Raw genomic sequence first — 26,151 nt, forward strand, 5'->3', positions numbered from 1 at the left:
AGCAACCTCGACCTAATCGAGGAAACAAGGGAGGCCGCCCGAGTTCGTATGGCGAGATACCAGCAAAAGACAGCTCAGTACTACAACGCCAGGGTCAAGGTCAAATCCTTCAGACCAGGGTACCTTGTCCTCAGAAGAGCTGAAGCCTCCCGACCAACTGAGCAAGGGAAGCTAGCCCCGAATTGGGAAGGACCTTACCGAGTCACGCGCATCCGCCGACCCGGAACTTATAAACTAGAGTCTCTAGACGGGACTCCAATTCCACGAAGCTGGAGCTCTGAAAATCTCCGCGCGTACCACCAATAGAACCCCAAGGGGTCCCTCAATATTCAACTATAAATTTCATTTTGTGAATTTCGTTTTATGATGGTCTGCGTGCTTACTTCGAGCTCACCAATTCTCCTGATTACCCCATGGTGTCAGGTTTATTTCCCCTCCCTTGACCACGGTTGGGATGCCCCGATGTCTCGGGATGATGGAGTATCTACGTGGACTCCCTGAAGATGTTCGTGAGTTTGTGATGCGCTCTCCATCGGCCAACGAGCTCGGCTCGTTCTCCATCGACCAACAAGCTCGGCTCGTTCTCCTATCCCGACCTCGGCCGGGATGCCCCGATTCGTCGGGAAGCCTCGAGACGTCGAGTTGCGGTCTTTAGTGACCAGACGAGCTCGGCTCGTTCTCCATCGACTTCCACCGACGAGCTCGGCTCGTGCTCCATCGGCCAACGAGCTCGGCTCGTTCTCCTACCCCGACCTCGGCTGGGATGCCCCGAGACGTCGGGATGCCCCGATTCGTCGGGAAGCCTCGAGACGTCGATGTGCGGTCTTTAGTGACCAGACGAGCTCAGCTCGTTCTCCATCGACTTCCACCGACGAGCTCGGCTCGTGCTCCATCGGTCAACGAGCTCGGCTCGTTCTCCTACCCCGACCTCGGCCGGGATGCCCCGAGACGTCGGGATGCCCCGATTCGTCGGGAAGCCTCGAGACGTCGAGTTGCGGTCTTTAGTGACCAGACGAGCTCGGCTCGTTCTCCATCGACTTTCACCGACGAGCTCGGCTCGTGCTCCATCGGCCAACGAGCTCGGCTCGTTCTCCTACCCCGAGCTCGGCCGGGATGCCCCGAGACGTCGGGATGCCCCGATTCGTCGGGATGCCCCGATACGTTGGGGTGCGGTCTTCACTGACCAGACGAGCTTGGCTCGTTCTCCATCGGCTTCAGCCAACGAGCTCGGCTCGTTCTCCATCACTGAATCTCTGCCGACGTCCTCAAAGAACGGAGTCCGAGCAGAGGAACGTCTTCAGTCGCCTCGGCGCGAGAACGCTCACGGTACAAGGTACCCATTTATTTAATGTCTTTACATTATTTTACCTATTCTTGGATTTCTCTCTGCCGACGTCCTCAAAGAACGGAGTCCGAGCAGAGGAGCGTCTTCAGTCGCCTCGGCGCGAGAACGCTCACGGTACCAGGTACCCATTTATTCAATATCCTTACATTATTCTATTTTTGGATTTCCCTCCGCCGACGTCCTCAAAGAACGGAGTCCGAGCAGAGGAATATCTTTAGTCGCCTCGGCGTGAAAACGCTCACGATACCAACAAACTTGGTATAAACCAAGTCTGTTGAATCCCCGTCACGAGCCGACGAGCATTCGACCCATTCGTTGGAAAAAAATCCGGTCCGCCCCGACAATGCGAGGCTCGAAGTTCACTAGCTTCGCTGAAGTTCGAGTCCTAATGACCGCCCTAGGGCTTGGTCGAATTCTGGACTTGGCTCGAAAAGACTCTCCGAGCCCAAATCCCTTGGGCATAAGCGTTGTTATACCTCTGGTCGAAGGACCGAGCAATGGAGCTCGGCAAGCCGAACCTAAACGCAAGTCCTGTGGCGGACGAAGTTGGGGCCATAGAGCCCATGCCTTTGGAGCCTAAAGAGGATCCAGGCAGAGGAACCTAAGCCTATCAAAGATAAGGCATTGCAAATATAAGGAAAATACGTGTATATTCATTTCAAAAAAAAAAAAAAGCCCGTAGGCTAAGTACAGAGCTCGGACTCGGCCTTAACAAGTATAGAGGTCGCTCCGGCTTACAAAAAAAAAAAAGAAGAAAGAAGAGAGAGAGAAAAAAGGGGAAGACTACACCAAGGGCTCAGGCCCGGCGACTTCAGGAGCGGTTGGCTCCTCTGCGGTCAAGGCCTCCACGATAGCTTCGGGAGCCGCCTCGATGACCTCGGGAGCGATCTCGCCTTCTTCAGCTTGACCCTCCTGGTCGGCCCCACCAGAGGTTGGAACCTCTGCCTCCGCCTCCGCTTCTGGATCTTCGACCCCAGCGCCTGGTTGAAGCAGGCTGAGGTCGAAGTCTGGGAGAAGTCGCCGCAACTGGTTGCGGAAGTCCTTGAAGCCCTGGATGAGCCCGTTGACGCCTTCCTCTTCCATCAAGTCGCGAAACTCTTCCGATTCACGGAAGAGCTTGACGGCGTCCTGGGCCTGCTCCCGGGCCTCCTTCTCCCGAGCCTCATGGTAGGCGGCCTTCCGCTCCAAAGTCTTTATTTCTCTTTCGCGGTCCGCAAGCAGAGATTGCACGTCAATTAGACGGACCTCGAGATCTTGGACCTTTATTCGAGCCTCCCCCACCTCCTGCTCGCGTATAGCGAGCGACGATTCGGCCTCCATCCGGCGGGCCTCCGCGGCGCGCACTTCAGACCTGGTCAAAGTGTGCGCGCCCTTGTCCTCTTTAAGTTCGGCAACCAGAGCCCGAACCTCGTCCTCGGCCGCCCCTAGCTTCGCTTGAAGCACTTTCTGCTCGGCCTCGGACGCGAGAAACTTCGCTTCGGCCTCCTCACGCCCCCTTTGATGCCTTCGGGCCCGGTCCCGATAGTCTTGGATGATGTCAATCATCGTTTCGGTCTCGTGGAGGCGCTGCAAGAGGGACACGTAAGAAATAGTTTTAAGCCGAAACACAAATTTGCACAGAAATAAAAGCTGACTTACTCGGATGGAGGAGCAAATAGTGGAATCCATGAACTCGCCATAGTTTATGGATCGGATCTTGACCTGGTCGGCCGGGAGCAGTGCGACCCGGAGAACTTCGCGCGCCACTTGTACGCTGTCGAGGGCCGAGTCGCCCTCAAAGACGACCCATCCAGGAGCGTATGGCACCCGCTCCAGGGGGCCCGATGAACCCGCCAGGCCGGCCTCGGCCGGCCTGGGTGCAGCCGACCCCGTCGCTTCCTGACTATTCCCCGGCTCGGAACCGGAGAGTTGGGGTCGGTTTGGCGGCCGACCTGACCGCCGCATGGTAGAAGAGGGGCGCGCGAGTGCCAAATCTGTCGAAGTCCTCCCTTCCTGGTCGGAATTTGGAGTTTCCTGCCGACCAGGGACTTGCGAAATGGGCACCGGGCATGGAAGTGCAATCGTGGCTCCGCCAGAAGCTGCGCCCTCTCCCCGACCAGCCTCAGAGCGCGCGGGGCGAAGAGCGCGCGCCTCAGCTGAGGTGGTCGCCGAGGTCTTCACCGAGGTCTTTGCTTTCTTCCTCGGCTCGGTCGGTTCTCCCGAGAGCTCGGCCGCTCTCTTTTGGAACCGGGCGTATAGGACCTCGCTCTTGGTCACTATCTTTGCGATATCTGCAAGGACGAGCAGGATTAAAACTTAGAAACTGTAATAAAATAGAAAAAAAAACACCTTAAAGCTACTCCTACCATGGGGACGCGCCGAGCTCAGCCCAACATTTACTAGAGCGTCCTCACTGATGAGGCCGTTCGGTAAGATGCCGCCCCCGAGGCTGCGGATGGCGTCGAGGACCCTCTGCTCGCGCGAAGAAAGCCTGGGGACTTTATTGACAGATTTGAGGTGGGTTGGCCCCCACCTAGGGTCAAACCCCCACGACCGCTCAGACCCCAGGAAGAAGAACTTCTTCTTCCAGTCGTAGATGGACGAGGGGGCACCATGGAAGAGTGGCCGACCCGCCCGAAGGGCGATATAGAGCCACTCTCTGTCTCCCGGATTCGACTTTAGCACAAAAAGTCGCCGGAAGACGTTAACAGAGGTCGGAATCCCGTGCAGTAAGCACAGTGACAGAAAACCGATCACTGTTCTCCAGGCGTTCGGAGCAAGTTGCGCCGGAACCAACTGGTATTCCGTCAGCAACTCATTCACGAAGCCGTGAAGAGGGAAACGTAGGCCGGCCCAGAGTGATTCTAAATACACTCCAACCCAGCCTACCGGAGGGTCGGTCACCCGATCCCCCTGCTTGGTGGGTTCCAACCGGAACCCTTGGAGAGGGAAAAACCACTCCTCGGTCATTTCCACCTCCAGTACGCTCATGGTGGACTCGACTTCATTTGGACCGGAACCCATTAGGAAGAAGGAAAAGGGATTCTAGAAGGAAAAGAAGAAGGGGGGAAGGGACCTGTGAAACGCCGGGAACAAAAAACTTCGGACTGAGAAAAGCTGAAGGAAGAAGACGACAAGAGAGGAGGAGAAAGCCAGGTGAGGGTTTATATAAATCCCCCCAACGGCCCAGATCAGCGAGAAAGAACGCTGCTCCCTATTCGGATTACGACGCGTGTCAACCCAAAAGGTAAAGCGTCACATTTATTCCGGGCTGACGCTTCGAACACAGAAGCGCCTTATCGAATCATACGGCCCCATCATGAGCCCACGACGCGAGGACGCTTCGGAGAAGGCGTCCTAATAATGAGGCCTTTTCGGAAAAGGAGAAACGCCGTCTATTAAAGGCATCTCGAAGCGTCCGGTAATTCAAAAACGCGCAATAACTTTAAAATTTCTAAATCCATAGTAACCCAACCAAAACTACTTCCCGCACTCAAGCTGGTAGCCAGCTAGAACTAGGAAGTCGGGGGGTAGTGTTGGGAAAATACCCAAGTCATGACACCTCAGAGGCGCTCGACCGAAGAGCGCCGACCAGAGAGGCGCTCGACCGAAGAGCGCCAACCAGGGAGGCGCTCGATTAGAAAGCGCCGACCAGGAGCAACCCCGCCACAGGACAATCCGCTAAGCGAACTATTCGGCTCGGCACCTCTGCTGAGCCCATGCCTTAGCCGAATATCCAATCTCCGCTTAATCCTCCAACAGGTCTGACAACCAAGTACGTGACTCCACTACAATCTGCCGCCATCCTTTAAGTCATCAAGGCACGGGATCTCCACAGGAACTCGGCATGACCTGTCATTAATGCATGAGACCCCCTCAGGTCTCCGATGCACTCAGTCATTAAATGAACACGGCCCAAGAAGATCTCCGGATCACTGAACCATCAGAGCGTATGGCTCTTCCTGACCGCCGGTTCACTCGGCAATAAATGCACTTACCATCTACGAACCTCAGGCCCACTACGGCCGACGGTTCAACCACTCCAACGGGTCTGATCAACCACGACAACTCCCTGACCCCGGCCTGATTCGGCCTTATCCTCCACTACGCCATTAATGGGCCAGATCGCGCCCAATTATCACCAAAAAGGACAAATTCCCCCGTCACCTCCCAGGTAACACAATATCCCTCTATAAAAGGGAACCTGGGGGGGGGGGGAAGAAGAAAGGGAGGAGACAGCACAGACACAATTGAACACAATATTCTCTTTATTTTTTCCACATATCTCTTCCTTGCTCTCTCCACATATTGGCCCCCTCTGACTTAAGCATCGGAGGGCCGGCGCCGGAGAGCCCGGCCACCGGCTTTTTTGCAGGACAGGACAGGACGCACTCTTCTCCGCTCTCTCATCCCCACGAAGGACGCAGTCGGCCGGCGCACCGCCGTCCGCCCTCCCGGCAGCGGAGCTCCTCCTCCCCTGGTTTCGTGGCGGCCCCCGGGTCCAATTTCCAGCAACAGAGCCCACCCCCGCATAGCAGCTTCTACTGGGTCCCTCCCTCGCCAGGAGAATATTCGATTCGGATAGAAATGACCGTATGTTAGGCACCCCGACCGGTTTTACTTCTACCCTTCCCACCTGTGGGCCATGCTCGGATATCTCTCTTGACTCCGGCACAAATCTTTCGTGTAAGTACGTCACACCTGGTACTACCGAGGCTACCAGCAGACCAGTAGCTCTGCCAAACCCCGTATCCGAGCAGAGAGCATCCTGTCTCCATAATTTAATCGATGCCCGTGCATTTCGAACTCGAAACCACTTGATTGGAAGTAAGGCTCCGTTCTACCGAGTTACCACCTCAGGAGCAGCACACACCTCTTTCACTAAGTTCCATCCGCAGTGGATGGACCCAACCCCGCACCATGCACCATGCACCCCTCATGGAAACCCTCCCCTCATACCCCTCTACATCCATGCCGCCACCTCCTCTTGCACATTCCACACGAGTTGCTAGACGATAAAGGAAAGGAGGGCCAATGAAGAAGTTATCGAGCTGATAAAGGAGTTAAAGTTTAATTTTTGGTTCGACAGGTTGTTAATTGCATGCATGTCGTTGTTACCCCAGTAATAATGACAATAACTACTGAAATGCTTTACATCATAAAAAAGTTCAGTATTGTTAGCATTGGGTTTACAACAATACGAAGTCTTAAAGGTTATCACGAACTTACCGCGCTAAATAACTCTTTAAATTATTAGTTTGGTGCTTCTCTTTTACTCAATGGCAACAGAACAAAAATAGCTTTCGACAACAAACGGCTCTATAAATTCCTTATTTTATGCAGTTATTTTTTTACCATATTATAGTATAAATGTCACTACCTTGCAATTAATTTTTATTATTAATAGTATTTTACTGTATGTTGTGAACTAAAACTGCTAATATGAAATCAAAAATTTTAGAAGACTGCCGCTAAATTTTAAATTATTAATTTTTATACAAAGTTTAAATTTGATCAGCTTGAGGTGTTCGTCTAGACATATATTAAAAAATTAAGAATCAAAAATTATTTAAGATAAAATTATAATATAAAAATTTAGTATTTTTGTATCAAATATTATTATTAATTTTTATGAAAATATAAAAAAATAATCATGAATGATCTATTCCTAGAGAGCTTGTAAGATAATTGATATATGAATATAGGCATACCCATAAGTTAGTCTAAATTTTTTTAATGATAAAATTTTGAAAATTTTCTAAAAAATAAAATTAAAATAAAAAAATATTAAAATAATGATTAAAATATGAAATATCAAAATATACATCAAATAATTATTAATTAATCTAAATATATATGAATAAGGTAAACAAAATCTTTTTGTATGATGCAAATGCGTCTTGTTGTTTGGCAGTTAAAAACTTCCCATTCAAATCAGCAATCAGTTGATAAAGAAACGATACAAAAATAACGAATAAGATAATTATAATTTTTTCCTTGCAATATTACTTAAAAATATTAGTAATAACTAGTAGTATGGGCTAGCTGTCATCACTTGGATTAAGATTTCTACTAGCCTTGTTACTATGTCATAGCTATGGGGTTTTTTTTTTTTTTTTTTGGTGAAAAACGGGGGTGGGGGGGGGGGGGGGGGAGAAAACCTCACCCGCATAGCAGCCTCCATTGGGCCTCCTTCTACCAGAAAATATTCGATGCAGGCCGCAAGTTTCCACGTATCCTTTCCGATCCGTGGGCTCCCCCCACTGGGATTAACACTCACGTATGAGTATGTCACCCCGGCGCCGCCTCAATTCCACCGAAAGCGTCCAGGCATGGGGTATTCGGTCTCTAAATTTAATCGACACCCGTGCGTTTCGAATATGGACCATTTTGATGGAAGCAAAGTCTCGTTCTATTTATGCTACCATCTTGGGACATGGCTATGGTTTTTTGACATGGTGGTCCTTGCCTTCGTCAAGAGGGATGGCTGTTTCCTTTCTCATCATAAAATTAGGCTTGCCCTCTCGAGGTGCATCGAACAAAGAAGTTTATTTTTAACCAAAAAAAAAAAAAAGTCTACGCTGATGCAGGGCTGCGTCCATGTCGATTGGAAAAGCGCAGATGAGATCAAGGCGCGATCGTGCGAAAGAAATCAGTCGTCCTTTTGAAACGGTGATATACGGCTCTCAGTCTCTGATTCATACGGTTGAATCGTTCACCGTGGTATCTTATGTAATATAGAATGCTGTCGTATATTAGGATTCCTGTCATAGATACTGGGAACGAGCTATAGCCAGGTGTCGTGATATACGGATGATTGTTTGACGAAAAAAGCTCTGATCCCAGTTTGGGACTTCCTCTTCATGTCACGAGAGGCATTCGATACTTGACCTCCGAAAATTTGCTGTCCAGTCAGCAGCCTGATTACATTCCCTATAGACATGGTGACCTTGTCATTATGAAAGCTTCCCAATCGGCCTCGTTGTCTGGTGTAGCCTTTAGTTGGTATGGGAGGCTTCCTCCCAACTCTATCCATTAGATAATGATTCCCATATCGATAAAGTGTATGATCCTGTTTCAGGAAGGAAACAATGAAAACTACCGATATGATCCCCCAGGTATGGTCTTGTTGGGAGTGTTTTTGGAGTATGACTACGATCCCCTGATATGGTCATGTTGGGAGTGCTTTTGGAATCTGGCAGGCGGAGGGCTTCACTGCTTTGGCGTGAGATTTGCAGATATATGCTTATGGTCATGGAGCGGTGCAAGTGGTTGATAGGAGATGGCCAGAGAGTTGATATGGTGGAGGATGCATGAGTGGATAAGATTCCATTGAGGCATTGGCCGACCCTAGTCGGTGTTGAGATTGGGGAGGGACTGCGGGTGGGTGACCTGCTCCTCCCCAGCGACGAGGGGTGGGATACCTGCCAGATCAGTCAGCTGTTCGGTGAGCCACTTGCAGAGCGAATCCGGTCGATTCCAGTTCCAGTCCACCCATGTCCGGATGTCAGAGTCTAGAGTTCGTCCTGTAGATCTACAGTCAGGGTGGCCAACATCTAGGGCGTTGTCCAGGATGAGCAGTGAGCGGTAGATTTTGGCTGGATTTGGCGGTTTAGGTTGCACCTCAGGGTGGCTCTGTTTCTTTGGAAGGTCACTTGGGGTCGTCTACCGACGAGACTTCTACTCTTTGAGAGGGGCATGGGTGTCCATCCCCAGTGCCATGAGTGCTTGACAGACGAGTCGCTAGATCATGGTGTTTTCTAGTGCCACCGAGCTAGGGGGATCTGGAGTTGAGCAGGGTTTCCCTTGGAGCTCTGGTGTCATCGGTGTCCTTTCTGGAGGCACTGGGATGTCTTGCGGGGCCCTCGCAGTCTAGACCAGAGGCGGTGAGAGCGACCTATACTGCCTATTAGATATAGCTTGCGAGGAACTCATGGACGTTTGGGGAGTCGAGACTCCTCCGGGGGTGGTGGTGGAGAGGGCGAGGTTGCCAGCAGTAGAGATCTCTCAGATGGACCTTTCGAATGGACCTTTGATAGCTCGGGACATCTGGAGCTCTACCTCTTCGCATATATCACTTTGTACGGTGTTTTTCATATGGGAGCCCTCATCCTTGAGTTTTCTTAAGGTCAACTTTGACGGTTGCGTTCTGCAAAACGGTGCAAGGGGAGGTACGAGCTTTGTGGTTAGAGGCCCGGACTTCAGGGTGATTGCTGTTGGGGGTTGCCAGCTGTTTGACACCTCGGTTCCTGGGGTGGAGTTGAGAGCAGCATGGTCTGGCTTGTGCTATGTGCGGCATGCTCTGCAGGCGAGAATGGTGATCTTAGAGGGCGACTCTGCGATGATCATTAGATGGATTCAACAGTTTTCTGGGAGGATTGGCGATTACCATCTATTGTTGAGGGATATCCGGGCCATGGTCTGAGATGGGATGGCCATTCAGGCGAAGCATACTTTCTGTGAGACCAATGGTACGGCCGATTGGGTGGCTTTTTTTGTTTTCAATCATTCTGGAGAACACCTATGGATGGGTAAGACGGAGTTGCCTGGTGCTCTTTGAGATGTACTACTTTTTGATTTTTGTTAGCTGTATTTGTACTTATTTAGTGCGATTTTTTTGGGTTTTGCCGGAAAAAAAAAAAAAACTACCGATTCGCCACATGTTTATTACCAAAAGCAGATGGTAATCCAGAAACAACACGCACGTGGTAACAGCACATGGCATCACCCCTCCCTAGACTTGTTACGCTCCTCGCGGCACAGCATCAGACCCTGGATGAGACAGCTCATGTCCTCGTACGACGAGCCACCCTCCGCTACCGCCTGCCGCCCCATCGCCGCCAGCTCTCGCACCCTCCGCCTCATAGCCGCCACCTCCTCCCCGCCGCCGACGAGCCGCTTCACCGCCTTCGCCAGCGCCTCCGCCGGCACCACCACCTTTTCCTCGTCCACCACGCTGCTGAACCCCTCCCACACGGGCGTCGCGATCTTGAGCACGTCCACCAGTAACTTTTCCGTCACGAACTGCTCGAAGCGGCGCGGCCATGTGGCCAGGGCCACCCCTGCGCACACCCCTTCCATCACCGTGTTCCATCCGCAGTGCATGACGAACCCTCCCACCGCCCGGTGGGCCAGGATCTCCGCCTGCGGGGCCCACCCCCGAACCACCAGCCCCCGCCCGGCGACCCTCTCTTCGTAACCCTCCGGCATCCACTTCTCTCCTTCAGCTCGCAGCACCCACACGAACGGGTGGCCGCTCGCCTCCAGCCCCAGCGCCAGCTCTCGGAGCTGCTCCTCGCTGAACTCGCACAGCGTCCCGAAGGAAACATACACCACCGAGTCCTCCTCCCTGGCGTCCAGCCACCTCAGGGTGGCGTCGCGGCAGGCGGTGGCTTTCTCCTCTTTCTTCTCCGCCGCAGGCGGATGAGTTCCGGCGAGCCCGACCGGGCCGACGAGGAAGACCTTCCGGGGGGCCACCTTGTAATAGTGCTCGGCGTAATCGGGCTCGAGGGCGTAGAAGCTGTTGACGATGACGCCGTAGCTGTTGAGCTCGGACTCGTGGAGAAGGCCGAGCATGTAAAGGGAATTGAAGCCCTCCGCCATGGAGGCGCGGGTGAGCTTGACGGGATGGGGCAAGCCTGGGATGGAGAATGGCTCGGAGCGGGAGGAGATGGACTCGTAGGGGCGGTGAAGGTAGGTTTCGTTCTCGACGCAGAGGGGGAAGAGGCCGAATACCTGGAAGATGAGGCGGGGGATGCCGTGCTCGGCTGCGAGGGCGGTGGTCCAGACGTGGATGGCGTCGGAGACGAGGGCGTCTACGGGGCGGAGGTCGCGGAGGAGGGTGTCGAGGGCCCCGCGGAGGGAGAAGAGGGCGGCGTAGAAGTTGGGGACGAGGGCGGGGGCCGGAACTGCGGAGAGGCTCTCGCAGCCGTCGGGGAGGCCGAAGTCGGCGGAGGGGTAAGGGATGAGGCGGAGGTCCATGTGGGGCTGGTGGGGGAAGGCGGGCCTCGAGTTGGCGCGGTCGATGGTGGGCTGGACGAGGTGGGCGTTGGCTGGCGTGGTGACGACGGTGACCTTGACGCCGCGCTCGGCCGCGATACGGGCGATCTCGAGCATGGGGATCATGTGGCTCCGTGTTAGAAATGGGAAGAAGACTAGATGGAGGGGTTGTTGTTGCTGTTCCGGAGCTCGGGAGTCCATGGCTATTTTCTTCCCTCTACTATTGTTTTGTTGTCTTCTCAGCAAGCAAGCAATCCAGGGTAGACAGGAGGTCTATTTATCGAGCACGCATGCAGTACCATGGAATGCTGTACAATCATGGATGGCCGAGATGAACGGCCGTTAAATAACAAGGTAGACTAGGGAAGCATAAATATGTATATATACGATGACCGGATGGCGCCCATCCAGGGATGTAGAGCACTCTGCGATGCATGGGTCTACCGCAGAAGATTTTGATTGTTATTTACAGGGATCAGATTCTCTGTGGTGTGGGTTTTACACTGTTAAGGACTATGTAATGGTAGACTAGTATTATGTGGATATTTTTTTTGATCCAACGGTTCTAATAATAAAAACCAATTCGAGTTCATTAATGCAATATTTTCGAACATTGTTTTCCATTTGGGTTTGACTCCAATTCTTCAGATCCAACCTTATAAGGTCTTCTAGATTGATGCGTCTTCTATCCAAATTAAAGAAAGGTGTCTCGTACCAATTTAAATGCTTTCTTATAAAGGCACTATCTGGTGTGACGTAATTCCGATGGATGTTGGTCATCTAATATTGGGAAGACCTTGGTTGTTCGATCTTGATGTCACCATCTATAGTCGCCCTATTTCTTGCTCATTCATATTTGAGGACAAGAGGATTAAACTTAATCCCTTAAGACCCAAGATGCTTGACAAGGGTAAGAAGAAAAATGAGCCAAAAAGCAAGGCACTCCCTATCTTTAGGCCCTCCAAATTTGAAAAGAAAGTCTTTAGTGATTCTTTGGTGTTCGCTTTACTTATCCTAGAAAACCATCTGCATCTGCAAAGCGAGCTGCCATCAGAGGGTCAGTTTATCCTAGAGGAGTTTTCGAAAGTATTCTCTGAGGACCTCCTGGATTAACTGTCATCTTTGCGTGATATACAGCACGCCATTGACCTAGTTCCGAGAACTACTCTGCCTAACCTACCCTACTATCAAATGAATCCTTCTGAGCATGCTGAGCTGCAAAAACAAATAACGAGCTCATACGAAAGAGGTTCATTCGTGAAAGTTTAAGTCTGTGTGCCGTACTTGCACTCCTCACACCAAGAAAAGATGGCACATGGAGAATATATGTTGATAGCCAGGCAATCAACAGGATCACGGTTAAATACCGTCTCTCCATTCCTCGACTCGACGATATACTGGACATGATGGCAAGCGCCGCGATCTTCTCCAAGATTGATTTAAAATGTGGATACCATCAAATTCAAATCTGCCCAGGTGATGAGTGAAAAAACGGCTTTTAAAACAAAAGATGGCCTGTATGAATGGTTGGTCATGTCTTTTGGCCTCTCGAATGGTTCTAGTACTTTTATGCGGGTGATGACACAAGTCTTGCGACCTTTTATAGGCAAATTTTTAGTCATATACTTTAATGACATCCTCATCTACAGCTAGTCAAAGGAGCAACACTTCAATCATTTGCGACAGGTATGCACAATCCTGCGGGATGCGAAACTGTACGCTAACCTTAAGAAGTATTCATTCTTCACTTCTTATGTCAACTTTTTGGGTAACATTTTCTCATCAGAGGGTTTGTCTGCCGACCCTAATAAGGTCACGGTGATATTCGAGTGGCCCGAACCCAAAACTCTCAGTGAGGTTCGCAGTTTTTATGGGCTGGCTACTTTCTACCATCACTACATTAAGGGGTTTAGCATGCTTATGTCCCCAATCACTGATTGTCTTAAAAAGGGCGACTTTCATTGGACTAACGCTGCAGCTAAAGTATTTTACGACAACAAGAAAATAATGACGGAGGCGCCAGTTATGCGCCTGCCCGACTTCAGTAAGGCTTTTGAAGTGGAGTGTGATGCATCCGACCTTAGTATAGATGGCGTGCTCGGCCAAGAACGTCATCCCGTCACATACTTTAGTGAGAAGTTAAACGAGGCTAAGCTGAAATATTCCACCTATAACAAAAAATTTTATGTCGTAGTCCAGGCCCTCCGGTATTGGCGCAATTACCTACTGCCCAATGAATTCGTCCTTTACTCTGATCATGAAGCTCTTCGCTACTTTAATTTTCAAAAGAAACTGAACTCTAGGCAGGCCAAATGGGTTGAGTTCCTCCAGAAATACACTTTTGTCCTCAAACACACATCAGGTGCCTCCAACACTGCTGCTGACGCACTGAGCCGTCGAGTGACCCTACTCACGACCATGTTTGTGCATGTCACGAGCTTCGACAGACTCATAGAGGACTACTTATCTTGCTCTAATTTTGGAAAACTCTACAAAGACCTCGCCGACGGACGAGGTCCCTCGATCAATGGGTGTCACCTTCAAGATGGTTATTGTTTAAGGCAACAAAGCTTTGTATCCCACGGACATCAATACGAGATTTCTTGGTGTAGGAAGTACATGCAGGTGGCCTTTCCGGGGATAAGACCATCGAAGAGGTGGAACGTCAATTCTTCTGCCCTAGCTTAAAAAAAGACGTTGCTAAAATCATTGGCCAATGTCGAACTTGTCAATTAGCCAAATACTGAAAACAGAACACTGGCCTTTATACCCCTTTACCGGTACTCGATCGTCCCTGGCATGACATTAGTTTGGACTTTGTACTTAGTCTACCCCATACCGTCCGGAGACATGATTCTATTCTTATAGTTGTGGACCGTTTTTCCAAAATGGCCCATTTTATCCCTTGTTCCAAAACCTCTGATACTTCCAAAGTAGCCAAGCTCTTCTTTGATAAGATTGTCAAACTCTACGGCCTTCCAAAAACCATCGTGCCGGTCACGACCCCCGCCCCGTTCCCGACGGGCCGCCGCGACGGTCCTAGGGTGCGGGTAGGCATAAGGCCACCAGCCACCACGTAGAACCCTACTACCTATCAACCATCAATAAATTCTGAAAATTTTGGCATGATGCATGCACAAAATGATCACCTTTCCTATGGTGACCTGTCAGGATTATCTCAATACATACAACACACTACCTGTCAGAGCAGCAATCACATAACCTGTCACATAACGAACCTGGACAATATATATCAATACATCATCACAGGTATATAACTCAACTGTATAAAAATCTGGTTCCTATTCCATCCATAGTCAAACCCATATCCACAACAGGATCTATGACTGTAACTATACACTAAATACAACAGAAGGTTTATAATACACCAAAAGGGTATAAACCTCTATCTACATTATACTATACTATACTATGGAGCGGCACAGCAAGCAGACAATCTCTAACCCTGCTCCTCTCTATACAATACCTGCCCTGCAATCAAAAACACCAAACTGGGGAGTGAGTATATGAATACTCAGTGAGTGGAGTAGAGAGTACTATGCACATGAGACAGAATATAATCATGGCTCGAGATGAAATCTCAAGATCAATAACAAGATGAACATGAACTCAATATAGAGAATATGGAGTGAATCATCACAATCCCAATCAACACATCTGGAGCACATATGGAATAATCAAGTAATCATATATGCTACCCATGAATATGCTCAATAGGTCATAGTACTGAATCATATAAATCAGGTGTCAATAGGCTGAATCATCAACAAGACAGCTATCGGGAGGTGGGTTTTACGCCCCAGGCGAACCAGCAACAACTCCCTACTGCCATATGCATACATCGAATATGACACCACACCAATATGTAAATCATCACTAGACAGCTGTCGGGAGGTGGGTTTTACGCCCCAGGCGAACCAGCAACAACTCCCTACTGTCACATGCATATGCAGGATAAGACACCATACCGATAACATAAATGCTAGACAGCTATCGGGAGGTGGGTTTTACGCCCCAGGCGAACCAGCAACAACTCCCTACTGTCACATGCATATGCAGGATAAGACACCACACTGATCATATAAATGCTGGCCAGTATCCAGAACAGAAATCCATCTCACATCTACATACTAAACGGCACCTCGCGGGAATTCTACATCCGCGGAAAGCCATACTGCACCTCGCGGGGTCTTACTATGCCCGGCGGCAAGCAGAATATAAGTCGTAGGACCGGCCGATCCTACGCCTAGGGCCGTGTCCCCCCCTAGGAAGGGACTGGGCTCCGCCCACCCAGAAGGCTACTATGTGCACAAAGGCCGATGTTCAACCCCATCGACTATAGGTGTCCTGCAGATACTGCCAAGCCATGCATAAATGCCATAATGCACCCTCCCAATACTCTACTAAAAAGGAGTATAATCAAGATTACCACTCACTCGATCATGACCCAATCATAAACTAACATCAGGGTTAGGAGTGAGGGTCAAGGAAGTGCAATACAACTCAATATACCACTAAAAAGGCTTTACAAATCTTTGAAATGGAGGAAATGAAATCAATTTACAAAAGAAGTTATTTCACAATTTGGAACCAATTTAATTACTCATAAAAGAGTATAATCAAGCTACGACTCACAAGTCTTTAAAATAGAGGAAATGAAATCAATTTACAAAAGAAATCATTTCACAATTCGGAATCAATTTGATTACTCATCAACCCCTCGTAATTCCTCTCAATGTTCCCTCAAATGCATGTACAGAATAATCAAGCATGGAGAATCAAGATTATAGAGGAATCTACTACAATATCAATCAATATGCTCAAGTGGAATCAATTCACACTTGGCGACATTCATGAAAATGAATTAAGGATGCTCATGGTGCAAAGTACATGACTCCCACTCACCTGCCAATCCGGCACGGCCTCGATACGCCTCTAGAATTTTACAGTAGGCAGCAGGGGACTTCTTCCTCTTGTTCCCTAGCTTCTTGCCCAACTGTGACATGCATTTACAATACATTTAGTTTTGTATCAAGGGCTATAATCTACGTGCCAATTATAACATAGGAAACTTTAATTGATTCAACTCCCCTGTTCCCTAAATCTTTTCTTTTCTTTCTTCTTTTCCTTTTTAATTAATTAACTCACCATTTATGTGTATTAGGGACTCCTTTGCATGAGTACAAGGTCCCTTTTAGCTTGATCTAGGCTTAATACTCTATTATAGCATGAAATCCCCTATTTTCCACCCGGATGAACAGTAACCCGAACTGACAGTGGGTTACTTCATCCCGGTTTTGATCCACTTTCAGGACTCCAAATTTGATGAAATTTTTACCTAACATTCTACACTCACAGAGGATTCCAAAGAGATAACATGCATCATCATCGGAGGCCATTTGACCCCCTAAATAATTTGCCGAAGTTGGGACTTCGACACAGTTTTTCCGTAGTGCCAGAAAAATTTGTCAAAATCCGATTCTTCTTCTTTTAACCACCTCTACAACCCTTATCCGACCCCTCTAGACTATATCCACCATTTGTATAGCCTAATGTCATCAAAAGACTAGATAGGGATGGATATTTACCTTTTTCTTTTTGGAAATCGAGGTCCTTGTGTAGAGGAGAAGGAGATCTACGTTTTTCCCTTCAGCTGGAAGTGCAACCGGGATCCCTTTCCTCCTTGAATCCCCTTCCTCTTCTTCTTTCTTCTTCTTCTTCTTCTCTTTTTCTTTCTTTCTTTCCTCTGTTTCACGCCTGAGAACCCCCTCCCTCTTTCTTTCGGTTTCATTCCAAAAGCCAGCTCAAACCCTCCAATTAAATCACATCAAGACACTATTCACCCTTTGTTTAATATTATTAAATTCCCATTTTGCCCCTAACACTTCAACATATCTACCGTTATGCCATTAACTTTTGATTCTTTCCTATTTTACCCCTTATATTAATTGAAAAGGACTATTCTATCCCTTTTTATATAAAAAAAATATTTTGTGGTTATTACATCCTCCCCCCCTTATATAAAATTCGTCCTCGAATTTAAAAGAGTAAATTACCTGATTACTCGAAGGGGTGAGTGTATCTGCTCTTCATATTCTGCTCGGTGTGGTATTGGGAATCAAATAAATTAGGAGTGTTTTACCTTCTATCTCTACCACACAGGTAGGATAAACATACTTCGCTTTTATACTATCCCCTACATGTGTACTAATAGCTAAGGGAATATGCATTAATATCTTATCCTTAGCTAACTTTTTAGCGAAATAAGGGGACACAAATGAATGGGTAGCTCCACAATCAAACAACACTCTAGCTTTAAACTTATCAATGAGGAGCATACCTGTCATAGCTGCATTCGATGCCTGTGCCTCTTGTGGATTTACCGTAAATACCCTTCCTTGCCCTCTGCCTGCTGGAGCTAATGGCTGAGATGGTCCAGCACTCTGCTGTGATGTTTGTGCTTGACCTCTGCTTCTGCCTACAGGCCCCCTACTACTAGGCCTGTCCATCTGCACAGAAGGGTAGGATGTTAAAGGCACAAACTGCTGGGTGGCACCCTGCGGGCATTCTCTGACAAAATGACCCGGCTGTCCACATCTGTAGCACACTCCCTGACCCATTCTGCATCTGCCAAGGTGCTGCTTCCCACATATGCCACATACTGGCCATGATTGGAACTTGGATTCCGTTCTGGCCATAGTGACCGGAGGACGAGGTACTGATGGCAGAAAAGTATCTTGTGATTGACCTCTTTCCCTCCATTTCCTCTTACGTGGGGCAGGTGGAGTTGAGCGTAAAGACTGCTCCGTCGGGCCCTCCGAGAGATCTACTCCCTCAGATCTACCTCTACTGCTTTGCTCCTTCCCCACACTCATTTTTCTCTGTTCTCTTTCAACTCTTTCCTCTTTGTTTCTGGTCTCCCACTGTTTTGCTTTATCTATCAGCCTAGACAAGGTGGGGACCTCTACTGCCAACACCGCATTATAAAGCGGGGAAATCAGACCTCGTCTGAACCTTTCTATCCTGGCGGCTTCAGTGGGGATGATGTAAGGTGCATACTTCCCCAATCTAGTGAACTCACGAGCGTACTCAGATACGCTCATTCCGGGCATCTGCTTCAGCCTCTCAAACTGAAGAGCCCGATTCTGCCTCTCAGCCGGAGACAAGAACTCATCCATCACTGCTTGCCTGAACTCTTCCCAGGTTGGAGGATTCCTACTGTACAATCTGTCCTCCATATGCCTCTGGTACCAGTCCCAGGCATCTTCCTTCATTGTAAGCCCTACAAGTTCTATAACTCTTGCATCAGAACAGGGCAGTCTCCGTATCATCTTTTCAGTCTCCTCCAGAAATCTCTGAGGATCTTCACCTTCTTCCCCCTTAAACTCCGGGGTTCTGAGCCTCAGAAATTCCTGTACAGTAATCCCCTCATCATTTAGAGCTCGCCTGGCCAAACTTCTTGGCACAGGTACAGGAGGTGGGATGGATACTACTGACGGGGCAGGAGATTTCCCCCGAGCAATCTGCTCCCTCAGAGCCTGATTCTCCGCTAGTAACTGTTCCATCAATGCATCTCTACTTCCTACCTCTCCTTGATCATCAACCCTCCGTCTATCAGCAGGAGGAGATTTTTCTCTTTGGGGCTCGACATGTGCGGAACCCGCATCCAATGCTATATCTGGCTCCATCCTCTTTCCAGGACGAGCAGGTCCTCTCCTTGGAGGTATTCTTTATATGTCTCTAAAAGAGTTAAAAAGAAAGGACGGTCGTTACACATTGAGTCATAATATATTTTACTGAATTGTAAATGACTCATAAATTAATATACAGAAAAATCCTATGCTCCATAGTATAATCTTATACTTAATCCTGACTCACCCTATTGCTCTGACAGGACTCTTCTTAACCTTTGCTCTGATACCACCTCTTGTCACGACCCCCGCCCCGTTCCCGGCGGGCCGCCGCGACGGTCCTAGGGTGCGGGTAGGCATAAGGCCACCAGCCACCACGTAGAACCCTACTACCTATCAACCATCAATAAATTCTGAAAATTTTGGCATGATGCATGCACAAAATGATCACCTTTCCTATGGTGACCTGTCAGGATTATCTCAATACATACAACACACTACCTGTCAGAGCAGCAATCACATAACCTGTCACATAACGAACCTGGACAATATATATCAATACATCATCACAGGTATATAACTCAACTGTATAAAAATCTGGTTCCCATTCCATCCATGGTCAAACCCATATCCACAACAGGATCTATGACTGTAACTATACACTAAATACAACAGAAGGTTTATAATACACCAAAAGGGTATAAACCTCTATCTACATTATACTATACTATACTATGGAGCGGCACAGCAAGCAGACAATCTCTAACCCTGCTCCTCTCTATACAATACCTGCCCTGCAATCAAAAACACCAAACTGGGGAGTGAGTATATGAATACTCAGTGAGTGGAGTAGAGAGTACTATGCACATGAGACAGAATATAATCATGGCTCGAGATGAAATCTCAAGATCAATAACAAGATGAACATGAACTCAATATAGAGAATATGGAGTGAATCATCACAATCCCAATCAACACATCTGGAGCACATATGGAATAATCAAGTAATCATATATGCTACCCATGAATATGCTCAATAGATCATAGTACTGAATCATATAAATCAGGTGTCAATAGGCTGAATCATCAACAAGACAGCTATCGGGAGGTGGGTTTTACGCCCCAGGCGAACCAGCAACAACTCCCTACTGCCATATGCATACATCGAATATGACACCACACCAATATGTAAATCATCACTAGACAGCTGTCGGGAGGTGGGTTTTACGCCCCAGGCGAACCAGCAACAACTCCCTACTGTCACATGCATATGCAGGATAAGACACCATACCGATAACATAAATGCTAGACAGCTATCGGGAGGTGGGTTTTACGCCCCAGGCGAACCAGCAACAACTCCCTACTGTCACATGCATATGCAGGATAAGACACCACACTGATCATATAAATGCTGGCCAGTATCCAGAACAGAAATCCATCTCACATCTACATACTAAACGGCACCTTGCGGGAATTCTACATCCGCGGAAAGCCATACTGCACCTCGCGGGGTCTTACTATGCCCGGCGGCAAGCAGAATATAAGTCGTAGGACCGGCCGATCCTACGCCTAGGGCCGTGTCCCCCCTAGAAAGGGACTGGGCTCCGCCCACCCAGAAGGCTACTATGTGCACAAAGGCCGATGTTCAACCCCATCGACTATAGGTGTCCTGCAGATACTGCCAAGCCATGCATAAATGCCATAATGCACCCTCCCAATACTCTACTAAAAAGGAGTATAATCAAGATTACCACTCACTCGATCATGACCCAATCATAAACTAACATCAGGGTTAGGAGTGAGGGTCAAGGAAGTGCAATACAACTCAATATACCACTAAAAAGGCTCTACAAATCTTTGAAATGGAGGAAATGAAATCAATTTACAAAAGAAGTTATTTCACAATTTGGAACCAATTTAATTACTCATAAAAGAGTATAATCAAGCTACGACTCACAAGTCTTTAAAATAAAGGAAATGAAATCAATTTACAAAAGAAATCATTTCACAATTCGGAATCAATTTGATTACTCATCAACCCCTCGTAATTCCTCTCAATGTTCCCTCAAATGCATGTACAGAATAATCAAGCATGGAGAATCAAGATTATAGAGGAATCTACTACAATATCAATCAATATGCTCAAGTGGAATCAATTCACACTTGGCGACATTCATGAAAATGAATTAAGGATGCTCATGGTGCAAAGTACATGACTCCCACTCACCTGCCAATCCGGCACGGCCTCGATACGCCTCTAGAATTTTACAGTAGGCAGCAGGGGACTTCTTCCTCTTGTTCCCTAGCTTCTTGCCCAACTGTGACATGCATTTACAATACATTTAGTTTTGTATCAAGGGCTATAATCTACGTGCCAATTATAACATAGGAAACTTTAATTGATTCAACTCCCCTATTCCCTAAATCTTTTCTTTTCTTTCTTCTTTTCCTTTTTAATTAATTAACTCACCATTTATGTGTATTAGGGACTCCTTTGCATGAGTACAAGGTCCCTTTTAGCTTGATCTAGGCTTAATACTCTATTATAGCATGAAATCCCCTATTTTCCACCCGGATGAACAGTAACCCGAACTGACAGTGGGTTACTTCATCCCGGTTTTGATCCACTTTCAGGACTCCAAATTTGATGAAATTTTTACCTAACATTCTACACTCACAGAGGATTCCAAAGAGATAACATGCATCATCATCGGAGGCCATTTGACCCCCTAAATAATTTGCCGAAGTTGGAACTTCGACACAGTTTTTCCGTAGTGCCGGAAAAATTTGTCAAAATCCGATTCTTCTTCTTTTAACCACCTCTACAACCCTTATCCGACCCCTCTAGACTATATCCACCCTTTGTATAGCCTAATGTCATCAAAAGACTAGATAGGGATGGATATTTACCTTTTTCTTTTTGGAAATCGAGGTCCTTGTATAGAGGGGAAGGAGATCTACGTTTTTCCCTTCAGCTGGAAGTGCAACCGGGATCCCTTTCCTCCTTGAATCCCCTTCCTCTTCTTCTTTCTTCTTCTTCTTCTTCTCTTTTTCTTTCTTTCTTTCCTCTGTTTCACGCCTGAGAACCCCCTCCCTCTTTCTCTCGGTTTCATTCCAAAAGCCAGCTCAAACCCTCCAATTAAATCACATCAAGACACTATTCACCCTTTGTTTAATATTATTAAATTCCCATTTTGCCCCTAACACTTCAACATATCTACCGTTATGCCATTAACTTTTGATTCTTTCCTATTTTACCCCTTATATTAATTGAAAAGGACTATTCTATCCCTTTTTATATAAAAAAAATATTTTGGGATAATTACAGTGCCCGACTGAGATGTACGTTTCATGAGTTATTTCTGAAAAACCTTGTGGCACTAGGTTGGTACGAAACTTAAATTTTTCACTGCTTATCATTCACAAACCGACGGCCAAACAGAAGTGGTCAACTGAAGTCTTGGTAACCTGTTACGATGCCTTGTAGGCGAACATACTCATAATTGGGATTCAGTTCTTCCTATCGCATAGTTTGCATACAATAATTCCGTCAATAGGTTCATATGCACGAGTCCATTTGAGGTCGTGCATGATTACAAAGCTAGAAAACCTTTAGATCTTTTATCCATGTCACCATATATTAGGATTTCTAAGTCCGCACATACGTTTGCACAATACATTCATGAGTTACATCAGAAAATCCAAAAGCGCATTCATGCAAGTAATGCTCAATATAAACAACAAGCTGATTCTCATAAGAGGGATAAGATATTCCAACCAGGGGACTATGTTATGGTACGTATTCGGCCGGAGCGGTTTCTGCATGGAACCATTAAGAAACTGCAGGCTCGTAGTGCTGGGCCATTTCGGGTATTGCACCGGGTGGGCACGAATGCCTATGTCATTGTCATTCCATCTGATTTTGGTATCAGCTCCTCTTTTAATATTGAAGATCTGGTTGCTTATAATGGTCCTACATCTATCCTTGATGACTCTTTCGTTGAGCCCTCTCTTGATCCCGCTGATTCTCCTTATCCCTGATTTTATACTATCCCCACTTTCTTTACCTCTCCCACTAGCACAAAAAGAACTCATTGATGCCATTTTAGACGAGCAAATCATTTTATCCGGTGATGGAAGTATTCAGCACTTCTTGGTTCGTTGGAGAGGATGACCGAAGTCCGATTCGACTTGAATTACACGGTAGAAGTTCCAACGTATTGATCCAGACCTTTCGGAGTATCACCAGGGCTACACCGAGCCGTGTTCGTCGAGGTCGACTTTTTTCCACTCGAGAGAGTTGGTGCGGACACTAGTATCGGACCGTTTGTTACGCGGGGCCACAGTCATCGCAGGAGCATAGTCCAGCCACTTTCGTTGTGGCTGGATTGATTTAATTTTATATTATTTTACTGGGTTTGTTTGCATATTGATATTTTAGGGCTTTTATGGAATTATTTTATTTGTAGGGGGTCTATTTGTTATTTTGTGATCCTATATATATGGGTTCGTGCACTTGATTAGGGTTAATGAATGATTGCTTGAATGATTAGCCTTTTTTCTCTTCTTCTTCGTCCTCCTTCTCTTCTCTTTCCTTCTTTTTTTTTTTAGCCGTCCTGCAACAAAATGCCAAATGCGGCTTGGCAATTAAGAACTTACCATTCAAATAATTATATTCTTTTCCTTGCAATAATACTTAAAAATATTAGTAATAACTTGTAGTACGGGCTAGCTGTCATTACTTATGTTGCTGGAAATTGGACCCGGGGGCTACCGCGAAGCCGGGGAAGGAGGAGCTCCGCTGCGGGGACGGTGGTCGGTGGCGCGCCGACTGGTGACGTCCTCCTGGAGGGGCGTAAGTCCTGCAAAAAGCCGGTGGCCGGGCTCCCCGGCGCCGGCCCTCCGATGCTTAAGTCAGAGGGGGCAGATATGTGGAGAGAGCAAGGAAGAGAGTATATGGAGAAGACAGCAGGAATATTTTTATAAGATGAAGAAGATGAAGAGGGTGATATCCTCTATTGTGTCTGTGCTGTTTGCTTCTTTTCACCCAGTCCAGGAGGGTTCTGTCCGGGGGCCCCATCCTTTTCTCCCCAGGTTTTCTTTTATAGAAGGATTTTTGTTACCTGGGAGGTGACAGGAGGTTTGTCCTCTTTTGTAATAATTGGGCACGATTTGGCCCATTAATGGCGTAGTGGAGAACGGGACTGAATCGGACCGAAATCAGGAAGTTGTCACGGTCGATCGGACCTGTTGGAGTGGTTGAACCGCCGGCTGTGGTGGGCCTGGGGTCCGTGGATGGTAAGTGCATTTATTACCGAATGAACCGGCGGTCAGGGAGAGCCATACGCTCTGATGGTTCAGTGATCCGGAGATCGTCTTGGGCCGTGCTCATTAAATGACTGGGTGCATCGGAGACTTGAGGGAGTCTCATGCATTAATGGCAGGTCGTGCCAAATACATGCAGAGATCTTATGCCTTGATGGCTTGGAGATAGTGGCAGGCTATAGTAGAGTCGCGTGTATAGCCGCCGGACCTTTCGAGAAAGCTTGGCGGGGAGGAGTATTAGTTAAGGCATCGGCTCGGCAAGGGTGTCGAGCCGAGCTGGTCTTCCAGAGGGGCGCCCTGTGGCGGGGTTGCTTCTAGTACCTCTGGTCGACGCCCTTTGGGCGAGCACCTTCTAGCCGAGCGCCTCTATTTGGCGCTGTCTCTGGTCGGCGCTTCCTAGTTCGAGCGCTTCTCTGGTCGGCGTTCTTCTGGTCGGCTCTTTCTAGCCGAGCATCCCTACTTGGGACGTGTTGGTTGGTCCGAGCACCTCTTGGCGCCCCGGTCGGCACTCTTGGGCCGAGCATCTTCTCGGATTGGCGCTCTCTAGCCGAGCACCCCTCTGGTTGGTGCTCTCTGGTCGGCACTCTTTGGCCGAGCACCTTTCCGGTCGGCGCTTTTCGGCCGAGCGCCTCCGTGGTGGTATGACTTGGGGTTTTTCCCCCAACACTACCCCCCGACTTCCGAGTTCCAGTTGGCTAACAGCTGGAGCGTGGGAAGTAGCTTCAGTTGGGTCATTACGGATTCCGAAAATTCTAATTTATTAAATAAACGGGTACCTGGTACCGTATGCGTCCTTGCGCCGAGGCGACTAAAGACGCTCCTCTGCTCGGGGTCCGTTCTTCGAGGACATCGACAGAGAAAAGTTCAAGAATAGAATAATGTAAAAACATTAAATAAACGGGTACCTGGTACCGTATGCGTTCTTGCGCCTAGGCGACTGAAGACGCTTCTCTGCTCGGACTCCGTTCTTTGGGGACGTCGGCAGAGAAATCCAAAAATAGAATAGACAATATAGACATTAATGTAGAAACATTAAGCAAATGGGTACCTTGTACCGTGTGCGTCCTGGCGCCGAGGCAACTAAAGACGCTTCTCTGCTCAGACTCCGTTCTTTGGGGATGTCGGCAGAGAAATCCAAGAATAGAATAGACAATATAGACATTAATGTAGAAACATTAAGCAAATGGGTACCTTGTACCGTGTGCGTCCTGGCGCCGAGGCGACTAAAGACGCTTCTCTGCTCGGACTCCGTTCTTGTACCGTATGCGTCCTTGCGCCGAGGCGACTGAAGACGCTTCTCTGCTCGGACTCCGTTCTTGTTCCGTGTGCGTCCTTGCGCCGAGGCGACTGAAGACGCTTCTCTGCTCGGGGTCCGTTCTTCGAGGACATAGGCAGAGAAATCCGGCGATGGAGAACGAGCCGAGCTCGTCAGCTAAAGCCGGCGGGCAACGAGCCGAGCTCGTCTTGGTCAATGAAGACCGCATCCCAACGCATCGGGGCATCCCGATAAATCGGGGCATCTCGACGTCTCGAGGCATCCCGGCCGAGGTCGGGGTAGGAGCACGAGCCGAGCTCGTCCGGTCAGAGAGGGCCGCTACTCATAGTCGATGGAGCACGAGCCGAGCTCGTCCAGTCAGAGAGGACCGCTACTCATAGTCGATGGAGCACGAGCCGAGCTCGTCCGGTCAGAGAGGACCGCTACTCATATCTCGACGTCTCGAGCTTCCCGGTAACCGGGGTATCCCGATGTCTCGGGGCATCCCGATAAACCGGGGCATCTCGACGTCTCGAGGCATCCCGGCCGAGGTCGGGGTATATCGATGGAGCACGAGCCGAGCTCGTCCGGTTAGA

At 48.3% G+C, this 26,151-nt stretch overlaps 1 protein-coding gene across 1 annotated transcript; it reads right to left on the minus strand.

The window, feature by feature from the left end:
- Positions 1–9,959: 9,959 nt before the first annotated feature.
- LOC103704299 (scopoletin glucosyltransferase-like) lies at positions 9,960–11,676 on the minus strand. Its single transcript, XM_039134134.1, has one exon. It carries the CDS (start codon positions 11,522–11,524, stop codon positions 10,049–10,051), a length of 1,476 nt encoding a protein of 491 aa, XP_038990062.1. The 5' UTR covers positions 11,525–11,676; the 3' UTR covers positions 9,960–10,048.
- Positions 11,677–26,151: the final 14,475 nt, after the last annotated feature.

Source organism: Phoenix dactylifera, chromosome 15 (genome assembly GCF_009389715.1).
Source record: "Phoenix dactylifera cultivar Barhee BC4 chromosome 15, palm_55x_up_171113_PBpolish2nd_filt_p, whole genome shotgun sequence".
NCBI lineage: Eukaryota > Viridiplantae > Streptophyta > Magnoliopsida > Arecales > Arecaceae > Phoenix > Phoenix dactylifera.

Bases quoted from the DNA above. Each gene is read 5' to 3' on its own strand.
- LOC103704299 (XM_039134134.1), bottom strand. From the start codon at position 11,524: ATGGACTCCCGAGCTCCGGAACAGCAACAACAACCCCTCCATCTAGTC.